This window comes from Pecten maximus, chromosome 11, assembly GCF_902652985.1.
Source record: "Pecten maximus chromosome 11, xPecMax1.1, whole genome shotgun sequence".
Lineage (NCBI taxonomy): Eukaryota > Metazoa > Mollusca > Bivalvia > Pectinida > Pectinidae > Pecten > Pecten maximus.
In genome coordinates, this window is record NC_047025.1 from 9,949,786 (window position 1) to 9,962,342 (window position 12,557).

General features: G+C 35.1%; 1 protein-coding gene across 1 annotated transcript; it reads right to left on the reverse strand.

The window, feature by feature from the left end:
• Positions 1-428: 428 nt before the first annotated feature.
• Positions 429-6,976, reverse strand: LOC117337429 (carbonic anhydrase 2-like). Its single transcript, XM_033898413.1, has 7 exons — positions 6,794-6,976; positions 4,443-4,592; positions 3,981-4,168; positions 3,605-3,733; positions 3,327-3,408; positions 2,427-2,563; positions 429-953 (listed from the first exon to the last, which is right to left on the reverse strand). The coding sequence occupies exons 1-7, from the start codon at positions 6,939-6,941 to the stop codon at positions 813-815; spliced, it is 975 nt and encodes a 324-aa protein (XP_033754304.1). The 5' UTR covers positions 6,942-6,976; the 3' UTR covers positions 429-812.
• Between the last annotated feature and the right edge of the window lie 5,581 nt (positions 6,977-12,557).

The window sequence follows — 12,557 nt, forward strand, 5'->3', positions numbered from 1 at the left end:
CCAAATACTTATTCAAATTTCACACTTCATAATGTAAATCTATGCATATACTTGAGAGAGAGAAAAGACATTTATTACAAATAAACCCCTTGAAGAAGCGAGAAAAAGGTCAGAGGGATAACTTTAGACAGACTCACATTGATCATAAGTACGTGAAGAGAATTCCGTTTCAGCAACACTACATCAGCAAGTCGTCCAACTTTCGTGAATGATGATTAAATGTTGTTCATATGAATTAATTTGGAATATGACAATGCTATATCATATCTCTCTTTTACGTTAACCGTAGATACAAATGCTAGTAGTACGATTTTAGGATGTAATTTATCATAACTGGACATAATAAGGGAACCCAAATAACATGTTCTGTGGTTTTATATAATCAAAGATGACATGATAAAGGTTTATAAAGTAACAAAAAATAAATATGACAATGAAATATCTAAGTTTATTATGATATTAAAGAGAAAAGCGTCTGAAGGAAGAAAATAGTTCATAACAGTATAAAAACTCGACGCCAGTTAGTATAAATGTGTTTTCCTTTATATTCAAAATACAGACATCGTGACAACAATTCTAAGTATTTAAAACAGATTTTAAAAGTTGATAGATGTCCTCAATATATTGTAACATATTCTATAGTTTTCTATTTAACCAAAATTATATCCTTCACAGATAATTTTAGGTATCATGTAAAGGAAACAAGCTTGAATTGGAAGAAAGGCAATTGTTTTTACTGTCTTGAAATAAAATCCTAAATACATATCACAGGACAAAGTTGAAAATTTAGTGTAAAAGATTCAATCTGACTTCTAATTGTCTCTGCACCTCTTTCCGAAGTTTGTTCTGACGTCACCAACATCGAAGCGTTGGATTGGACGATTATTTCCGAATTTGCTCCGTGGAGGATTCCCAGCTTCCCATGTTTCTAAATCCATCAGAACCTTAAAATTCTGAAAAAAGTAATAATGATTACGTTATTTAATGTGATACCATGTCGTTATACAAAATTTAAATATAAAATCATAATGCAATATCACCATACAAAATAGTAATACTGTATCGCAATACAAAATCAAATTACAATATCTTCATATAAAATTATAATTACTATCAAAAATCATAATACGATATCCATATAACAAATCATTTTTATTATAATATCACCATACAATACAATCAAAATATCACCATACACAATCGCAATACAAAATCATAATACCATATCACCGTATTTGTATTTTGTGTTCTATTTGATTTTCCTAATTAAATTTTTCCGCTGAGATTTCGGGAAAATGAAAAACAAGGCTATGATTACTTTCTAGTTTTTAAAACGCTTACCGAGCGATGCAATTATATTTTCAATTACATTTTTGTTCAGTAAGAAATCATTCATTTACACATCATTGTGACTCTTCAGTTGATTCCAAATATATTCACTCAAAAAGATTCATCAGAAAGTCTAATTTATAACACAGTACAACAGTGTTTTTCTCCCATACACATGTATAAATGATAATTTCGAGCGTATCGATAATAATAACACTTGAATTGAGAGAAAACAATGCAAATAAATTTCATAAAGATGTAACACAGACATTAGTAGATCAAGTGGCATCAGTATCTCAACAGAGAGGATTAACTCCATTTGAATGTAACACGTACATGCATACAGAAAGTGCTTAAAAATAATACAGAACGACAAAAGGATCATGCAGCTGTTTCGTCCTTGGAGGACTCGTCAGTGATGTTAGGGACATCACACAGCTTTTTAGTCCTAGGACTCGTCAGTGATGTTAGGGACAACACATAATTGTTATGTCCTTTTATGGACTTGTGAGTATTGCTGAGGACATCATACAGCTGGTTTTCCTTCCTATGGACTGATCAGTAATACTAGGGATATCATAAAGTTGTTCTATTCTTTTAGGACTCCTAAGTGATGCATGAGGCCAAAAATGTGGAAATTCAGAAGGGACTTCTAGCCTAATCAAATTGTTTAATTTCGCAAATTTTAGATATTTGAACAAATCTCATTATTCGTAAGGATGTAAAAGCGACTACAACGGAACAGTGAATCTTTGTAGCAGAAGAGATTACCACAAAGCAGTGAATTCTAAATCATAATACAAGTGGATAGCGCATTTAAAAAGGGATTTACTAGTTATAAAACTTGATCAAACAGCTGTTTCGTCATTCTAGGACTCGTCAGTGATGTCAGGGACTCAAAAGTCTGGACATCCAGAAGTCGTTGAAATGAAATAGGGTATGAATTTTTTTTTTAAATATAGAAGAAAGCGAGAGGGAATGTCACATTGAAAAGAACATGATCCGGAAATATTCCTGTATACGTGGTTTAAGGTTAAAGATAGCATTAGAAAGTATCTATAAGGAGTGTTAAAGAAATACATGAAAAGTAGTCTTACCGTCTCACAGACAGTGGTAGGAGTCTTGAACAAAGTCCACAGAACATCCAGTTTACACACGGGTGTTGTGCTAGAGCCAACGTACGTATAAAATTTCCCATCCCGGGGTAACATCCGGCTTGGCTTGACATGCGCCTCTGTAAAATATATCATCCAGCCAAAGTTTCATCAGCAGTACCTAGATTTTGAGGAATTTACTTATCATAACATTTTCCTAAGGAAAGCATTAATACAATTAAGGAAAGTTCCTTAACTAAGATGTTTTCCATGGAACATTCAAAGATAAGGACTTTTCATAAGTTAATGTCAATTGTTCCTGTTTGGTAGATCATTATACTATGAATCAGTGTGTGCGAGTTATATACATTTATATTCTGAAAGTTAATATTCAAATTACTTTAAAAGGGATAACAGCCGATTCGGTATTAATATAGAACAAATATACGTGTTGATGATCAATATAATTACAAATCATTTTATTATTTCCAGATACGAGTTGGTTTTCACATAAGTTATATCTTGCGTATGAATACGTTTCTATGAAATTCGATAATAAATTAGTCATAGAAATGGCTATGAGTGGAAAGTTGAAAACCGTTCGCGTTAAATCCGAACGTTTAAGCAACTGCAGGTGTCACGTGTACCTTAATTTTATTTGGCGCCATCACCAGACATCAGACATTTAGCCTGCACATACCTGGTGTGAAACAGCCACACATTACTAACAACACATTACTTTATAAAGCATGTATGTGTCATCTAGATTTTGATTTAGAAGATGTCGACCCGCCACGTCATAACACTAAGTCAAATAAGGTATTTAGCCAAAACATTCAATTGGTCTCCTACTAAAATGTGCCCGGATGTAATACTTTAAGGGCAATATTTTATGATTGTTACCTGTCTCGTCCATATAATTCGGGATTTTGGTTATGTATCTTGAAATCAATTTATCTGCATAACTGCAACACTCCTCAATTACCTGCGCATAAAATTAAGAATGATTGAAAAATCACGTCAACATCAACTGGCGCAATATCAAAACATAAGTCAAAAAGTCAAGGAAACAAAGCATGTACATTCGCATTAATCTTGTTTTTCTATAGCAATAAACGTTGGACTTCCTGTCGGGGTTTGGTATCCATAACGATACATTGCAGTTATGAGGAGTTACTTACATTAAAGAACCTTCCTAAAACAAGGGTGTCCTGTTGACCACCATTTTCGTTTTTGTCATCTTTGTCCTTCTTGTCGTCGGTGTCCTTTTTGTTGTTTCCTCCCTTCAGTTTCTCGTGTACCATGTGTATCTGTTTACAATTTTTGTAAGTTTATTGAAATGTCTAAAGACTGAGTTCATAATCATGATACCACAGTGGTTAATGGATGAGCTTCTTATTAGTTTGACTGATCTTCATGCCAGGGTTTAATATCATCTGTCATTAAATGATAAACTGATCTAATGCTACAATGTTACACGACATTTACTAAAAGTTTTCATATTCAGTCTTTAAATAAAACCAAATGCGTTAGTATACCATCATATACTTGACTTACCTCTCCTTTGTACCCTTGATTGTTAACAGTATGTTCTGATCCATAGGAAGATCCGCTCGCCCCGATATGGAAATGTAGTTCTTTAAAAACATATCCGGTATTATCACCGTTATCATTATCTTCGTCATCACCCAGAATTAGTATATTTCTCAAGTGATCTTTTTTCACAACGAAGTTAGGCGCGCGACCTTTAAAATATTAAGATATAAGAGTAGTTAATTCGTTTAGAACTGTGTCCGGCTGAAAGTCGTAACATTAGTTCAACAATGACAGATATTTTTAGATGAAGTCAACAACCTCCAAAACAAAATAATTTGTTAAAAAAAGAAAACTATATATTGTAGTTGTCTGGTACTTAATATCATTGATAATATTTAATGACATAGAAAATATTTTCAAATCAGTAATTTCTTCCATTAATAATGCTATACTGATTCACAAAATATGACTTAAAAAAAGTACCGTTATTTTCAAATATTCCTCCAACTTCTCCAGAGTGTCTGTAGTGGACTCGTCCGTCGTCTTCACACCTAGTTTTGTCAGTGTCGATATTGATAGGACTTTGTTTGTCGGCTCCACATAATGGGTATCGTTTATGCCAGTGCTGGGGGCCTGCAATATTTTAACAATCACATGAGCAATTGTATAAATTAGCATACAAAGAAACAGGTGTGAACAGAATATATAGTGTCGTTAGGTCGGCATGACTTACCTTTAAGTACATGTAAATACATTAAAGATTTTTTATGCTCACACCACTTTCAGACAAAAACCCACTAAGAATTTGTTTTCTGATATGTTTTTTGTCAGCAGTGGGTAACTACTTGTCAATATAGTCATCAACATAATTTAAAGCTAAATGTGTCCCTAGCTGTTTAACGAACTTTAATTATTTTTGAAGTGATTGTGTCTATCTCAATTTCATTCAAAATTTGGTTTGAACGGCTATTGAAGAAATCTACCATTGAGACACATCCTTTGTCCCAAGGGTCAAACTAATTTAATTAATTCCTTCTATAAAGCCCAATAAATTATTCAGACGGGAAGCGACTTGCTTGATGCATATCAAATGATTGCTCTCCCCATTAATGTTTCAGACCAAATTTGGTTTTGACATTGAGGAGCAGCAATTATAAAATAAAAGTTGACATACGGCGCAGTCAACGGAGGAAACATGGGTCAGATGGCCATTCGGACAAGTAGCGATTTAAAGGTAATACATACGCTGAATCATGACATAAACTCACCGGTGTTGTAGACCAGGCGAGCTAACGACCAGCAATAACCCTGCGTACCATAACACGGCCACGTTAATAGAGTTAATTGATACTTGAACACTAAGTATACCTTCATACTGATGAGCATATATTGTTTATTTCTTTATGGACAGGTCTTTATTTTATGGTTTTTACCTGTTGTCCAATAGCATGATATTTGCAATTGATTGTTTTAAATTATTTGTGACCAGCTGTGTTGCATTGAATTTGAACAATTCCATGCAATTCTATCATTACATTTTGTTCAACAATGATAAATTGCGGGGATAAGCAATAACTATGAGTGATGGTGAAACAAGTCCTTACTGTCTCGACCTTTTCTATGTGTCCTATATTTAAAGCTACTAAGTGACAGTCTATTTTGTGATCACCGATCCGAGGTAAAAAGCGACATTTGTCCCAGAACCTATGTAAAATAACGAAATCACCAACGGAGCTATATGTGGGATCTTAAAGGTGATGTAATTGTGGATATACATGCTCGTCGTGTACATCTGAATATATTTATATATATTAGATAGTTTTCTGATAAAATGTGTAGATTTTCAACGGAGTGTAGCTTTATTCAACTGTGGCATGTTTGCTCTGTAACGTCCAAATGTACAGGTGAGTAGACCATGCAGATTGCTTTTCTGTTCATCAGATTGTAAAGTAGGGCAGCGATTCAAGAGGTGTACAGAAAACCGCTGACAGCACTAACATAGTTTATGTTAACACAGCAAAAACTTTATTATGACGGAAATGACTTCTTGAAGGGAGTCTATCACTCAAAAAAGACAGGACAGCTCATATGGGAATCTAAGCGTTATTTTGTGTAGATGCTACGGACATAGTTGATCATGGTCAATTACACAGGTATAATATATATACATATGAAATTGTGCACATGTAAGCGTTTATTTATTTAGGGTTTCCTATATAATAAGATAACAAAAGCGAACATAACACTGCGTAATAACTGCAATGTGAACAACAATCATATGCTAACGAAATACAAATACAGAAGTTTTAAATATTATAATTAACTTAACCGAAGTCATTTCTTATAGTACTGGGTATTCTTCATTTTCAATGTCCATATAGTGTGATATGTATTTTTTTCATTACAATGCAGAAATGGATCTCCACGTATACCAAACGTTTTGGAGATGGTAGTTTAGCTGCAGTTCTTGCCTGTGACGAGCTTGGTTTTTACAAAAAACGTTTTTGTCATTCGTTATCAAATAAAATTCCAAAGCTTAAAAAGAATAATTTTCCAACAAACAGAACGAGACGAATCAAAGGAGAAACTTAAGTTAGCAACAAATGTATCGGTTCATTCGTGATAAAGCGAATCCAACACGTTCTATATACAACAGAATACAGGATATCAATTAACTTAAATAATAAGTAAGAACTATCGTAAAGAAATTATCAATTGTCTTGACACCTGGTATAGTAGAAACGAATTAGTTTACATTCACGTGGTATAATGTTAAAACTTATTAGTCTTCGAAAGAGTTGCTGTTTATTAATAATGTTTATTAAGAGTCTTACCGCATGGTGAGTTAGAATCATAGCTGAAGAACCCTTCAATATTGGGACATTCGTTCCATTGGTCTTTCCCATTCTTTCTTCTCTTCAGGTTATTTGAGTCTACAGTACCTAGAAACAGCACTGCAAACAACAATAGAGCAGACGCCATTTTGAGGTGTTAATACGCGGCGTTGTTAGATCGGTAACTTCACCAATTTATATCATTTCATAAAGTTTAATTATTCTAGAACCTCCCACTATTTGATTGACATGATTGTTTACTAAAAAAAGAGTCAAAAGACTGCTTGATATTTATATAATTTTAAACTTATCAGGAAGATATCCTTTTTATTAATTTGTCTTGGGTATAGTCTTTTTACATTGCTGATTCATTTTCATGATATACAGCTGTGTCCGGTTGAGTTGCGCGTCCGGTAATCTTGCGCACCTGTTTTTACATCACTTCCGGCTAGCTGTAACAGACGACATACTTCTTATATACTTGTTTTCAACGCTGTTTTGCGAGAAATCAAGAGAAATTGGTAAGAAAAGTCAAAATAATGAGAATATTTACCAAAAATGTGTAATTAAATTGTATCAAATAACTGTCCTGCTGAATACAGTGCATTAAATGTGTACGGAAGTGTCATGTGCATTTTGTTTACATTTTGGATCACATCATCCTCATAAATATGCATGAACCCCAAACTACCGTCCACTCAACAACTAAACTATTAAATTAGACTTCCCAAACATTGCAACATTAGACATTTGTCATACCTTAACGTGTGTACTTAATTATAAATCGTGTAAAATCTCCCAAAACGCTGTAAAAATGCAAAACCCAATCATTGAGTTCAGGCTCCATGCAAGAGCAGACGATCGCGCCATCATTCAAATGCCGGGCCACTTGATTCGCAATATGAATCTGACCCAGCTTACCAACGTAAAGCATACATACCATGACATTAAATAATGTTTAGAAGCAAGCATACCTATGTTTTATATTTATATTTACGCAAATATATAATGTATATAAACGTATTCAATGTTCAAAAGAGCTAACAAACGACGTATACCAAGGTGCACCTTAAATATGACAGATTTAAAGAGAATAAAATGACATTTAAATTGTAATGCAAATCAAGTTCATCTCTGTTTAACCACATGAATGCTAATCATACGGAAGCCCTAACAGGCGATAATAAAAAAATGTTTTACTTCACTTTTATTAGGCCCAATGTTTTTTAAATTGCGAAATGGTTTAATAATTCTACAAATTTACAACTTATGTTTCCCTTACTCAAATAAAGTAGATCTACTCATCTAGGTGATTTTTTCCCCAGAAATACTCGGTAGTACTCACAATGTCATATCCAGCATTAAATTTGAAGAATGCATTTAATGACATGAAAACAACGGAAATTTCCTATCAGAAAGGCTGCACGGATGCACGGAGTACCAGAATCCACCCTGTGGTTCCGTCTTTCTCATCATGATAGGATTGACGTTCGCGCCGGTAAAGTCCTGTATTTACCGAAAAACAGGAGGAACAGCTTGCGAACCCCTGTATCAACATGGCACATTTAGGATATGGTTTGTCCAGATGGCAAGTTCTGGAGTTATCAAAAAGTATGTGTAGAGTTACAGGAAAAGACAGGGAATTCACAAAACATTGGCTCTACGGATTTATAGGCAGGTGGCCAGAATTGGCAATATTAAACCAAAAAAACGTGAACGGGCAAGACATCGCAGTGACTCCAGAGGTTTGGTTTGGTTTATTTTGTTTAACGTCCTATTAACAGCTAAGGTCATTTAAGGACGGCCTCCCGTGCGTGCGATATGCATGCGTGTGGTGTGGTGTGGGAGGCTGCGGTATGTTCGTGTTAAGTCTCCTTGTGATAGGCCAGAACTTTTGCCGATTTATAGTGCTGCCTCACTGAAGCATTCTGCCGAAGACACCCAGCAGAACACACCACCCGATCACATTATACTGACAACGGGCGAACCAGTCGTCCCACTCCAAATATGCTGAGCGCTAAGCAGGAGTAGCAACTACCATTTTTAAAGACTTTGGTATGTCTCGGCCAGGGTACAGTACCCAAAGCCTTCCTCACAGGGGCGAACGCTTAACTAAAGGCCAAAAGTGAAGCATTGTCAAGCGAGACATTACAAAGAAGAAAGTTGTTCAGAAAGAGAAAAGATAAGATCCAAAATTTAGTCGCCTCCTACTATCAATGCAATGGGGGCAGCAGGTACAATTCTTACGCCCTACCTGCAGGGCACACAAATTAGATAAAAAGCGGCCTTAGCTGTTGATAGGACTTTAAACAAATTTAAACAGAACTAAAAAGCGATCTACTATAAAACCATAATTCAGTCACTTCAAACATTGGACATTGATCACAAAAACACAAATTCGATCTGACATCATGAAGTTGTATGTGTTAATGGAAACATGGATGTAAATGTCATGTTTACATGCATGTTTAACGCAGTAAATGAATAGCTGGTAATTTTCCGAAATGAACACATAAAAGGAAGACGCTTGACAGAATTTCTTTTCCATTCAAATGGATCACACTTTTTAAATCACTATTATTTATGTCCTATTTGATAGTTGATATCGTATTTGCTGTTGCAATCTTAATTGAATTACCTGAAAATACTGAAACAAAGTTACACTTACCAAAATATTAACAATACGTTTTTTTCCTATCCTCACAGTACTGAAGACGTTATCTAACACACAATATTAATACAATACTATTATTCACTTAAGATTTTTACACATTTGCAATTAAAATGTCCTTGTTCTATGGAGGCGCTAAAACGCCACACGGTTAACATGTATGTACACACACCATACCGAAAATGTATATAGCTGCGGGTATTTCTGGCAAGGCGGTTTGGTGCTGTAGATCATGAGTTCAAAGCCCGGTCAGGGCACCAGTCATACAGTTGTCTCCCTTTGTCATTTGTGTTGCTATGTTATATATCTTAATTAATGCAAAGATGAAACAGAGACTGACTAAAATATTAAATTATGTTTTATTTTAACATGTATTAAAGGAGGTGGTGCATGGCGGCCCACGGCCGAATATTATTTTATGCATGATATTATGATAGACTTTTACCAAATACATGTCATTTTAGACACTAAAACGAAAATTGGCAAATGCTGTATACGCAGCGCCACCTAACATGATTTCTGTAAAAAATGTGTACCCTCCCTTTTAAATTCAGTATATTTCTCGTACAAACGTACTTGATAAATTTCATATTGCATTGATAGTCTCATGTGATGTTATATTTTATAAAAACATGTGTGTTTAGTATGAATTTGTATAATACAAGAGATCCCAGAGGGATCTTGGCGCCCACCATTGAATGATCTTCATAGGTTCCATGTCAGATTGATCTTTTCTCTACTTTTCCCTTCATTTTACTAATCTGTGCAAATTGAGACATCCATCCAGTACTTTTCAAACAAGGGAATCCTAGCTATATAAGAAATCTGAGATTTAACGATAATGGCTGTTTGTTTGCCAGGTTGTTTTCAGGACAGACTGGTCCAAAAATGCAATACAAGGGACCAAGGGGAACCTACTTATGAAATTTGAGAAAGATCCATTCAGTACTTTGAGAAATAGAGATAACAAACTTCAATTGTCAAAATTCAAGATGGCGGTCTGTCGGCCATATTGTTTTCCAATTGATCTCAAAAAACAACAAGCATAATGAGGCACCAAGGGGAACCTCAAAATGAAATTTGAGAAAGATCCCTTCAGTATTTTCTCAGAAATAGCGATAACAAACTTCAATTGTCAAAATCCAAGATGGCTGCCTGTCGGTCATGTTATTTTCAGATTGGTCTCAAAATGCAATATGCATAACTAGGCACCAAGGGAAACTTACATATGAAGTTTCAGAAAGATCCATTAAGTACTTTCTCAGAAATAGTGATAACAAACTTCAATTGTCAAAATCCAAGATGGCTGCCTGTCGGCCATGTTGTTTTCAGATTGGTCTCAAAACGCAATATGCATAACAAAGCACCAAGGGAAACCTACATATGAAATTTCAGAAAGATCCATTCAGTACTTTCTCAGAAATAGCGATAACAAACTTCAATTGTCAAAATCCAAGATGGCTGCCTGTCGGCCATGTTATTTTCAGATTGGTCTCAAAATGCAATATGCATAACTAGGCACCAAGGGAAACCTACATATGAAATTTCAGAAAGATCCCTTCAGTACTTTCTCAGAAATAGCGATAACAAACTTCAATTGTCAAAATCCAAGATGGCTGCCTGTCGGCCATGTTGTTTTCAGATTGGTCTCAAAACGCAATATGCATAACTAGGCACCAAGGGGAACCTGCATATGAAATTTGAGAAAGATCCCTTCAGTACTTTCTCAGAAATAGCGATAACAAATTTCAATTGTCAAAATCCAAGATGGCTGGCTGTCGGCCATGTTGTTTTCAGATTGGTCTCAAAACGCAATATGCATAACTAGGCACCAAGGGAAACCTACATATGAAATTTCAGAAAGATCCATTCTGTGCTTTCTCAGAAATAGCGATAACAAACTTCAATTGTCAAAATCCAAGATGGCTGCCTGTCGGCCATGTTGTTTTCAGATTGGTCTCAAAACGCAATATGCATAACTAGGCACCAAGGGGAACCTGCATATGAAATTTGAGAAAGATCCCTTCAGTACTTTCTCAGAAATAGCGATAACAAATTTCAATTGTCAAAATCCAAGATGGCTGCCTGTCGGCCATGTTGTTTTCAGATTGGTCTCAAAACGCAATATGCATAACTAGGCACCAAGGGAAACCTACATATGAAATTTCAGAAAGATCCATTCTGTGCTTTCTCAGAAATAGCGATAACAAACTTCAATTGTCAAAATCCAAGATGGCTGCCTGTCGGCCATGTTGTTTTCCAATTGGTCTCAAATCGCAATATGCATAACTAGGCACCAAGGGAAACCTGCATATGAAATTTGAGAAAGATCCCTTCAGTACTTTCTCAGAAATAGCGATAACAAACTTCAATTGTCAAAATCCAAGATGGCTGCCTGTCGGCCATGTTGTTTTCAGATTGGTCTCAAAACGCAATATGCATAACTAGGCACCAAGGGGAACCTACATATGAAATTTGAGAAAGATCCCTTCAGTACTTTCTGAGAAATAGCGATAACAAGAATTGTTTACGGACGGAGGGACGGACGGACGGAGGGACGGACGGAGGGACGGACGGACGACGGACCACGGACGCAGGGCGATTTGAACAGCCCACCATCTGATGATGGTGGGCTAAAAAAGTGTAATTACAGCTTTTTTAACAAAATGATCAGTAAAAAAATTACCTTCTTGAAATTTTCTTTTATTTGTTAAGTAGATAAAATGTAATAATCGTTGGAGTACTATCAAATTTTGCTATTAAAAAACATGTTTGCATATTAATCTTGATACACAACCAAAAAAAATCATCAAAAATTACTGGATAACAAAAGATTTTTGCTTACAAAGAAAAGTCATGAAGTAAATTGTATTAAAAACCCAAGGGTTAAAAAGGAGCACCCTGTCTGACACAAGCAGTAAAGTCTGGTTGCATTGTTATTTTTGTTGGATTTTTAGCATTTGCCTCTATTTTTCAGTACTTTCGGTACTTTGATATGTTGTCCAAAATTGGGGGTGTATGCATTTAACATAATAAAATCTTGGCATATCCAGTAATTCACCAAATAAATTTGTTTCATTAAATGTTAATGAA

Coding starts and splice junctions, on each gene's coding strand:
- LOC117337429 (XM_033898413.1), bottom strand. CDS start 6,941: ATGGCGTCTGCTCTATTGTTGTTTGCAGTGCTGTTTCTAGGTACTGTA. Junction 4,169..4,442: donor AGGAATATTTGAAAATAACG/GTACTTTTTTTA, acceptor AATATTTTAAAG/GTCGCGCGCCTAACTTCGTT. Junction 2,564..3,326: donor GAATTATATGGACGAGACAG/GTAACAATCATA, acceptor TATATTTTACAG/AGGCGCATGTCAAGCCAAGC.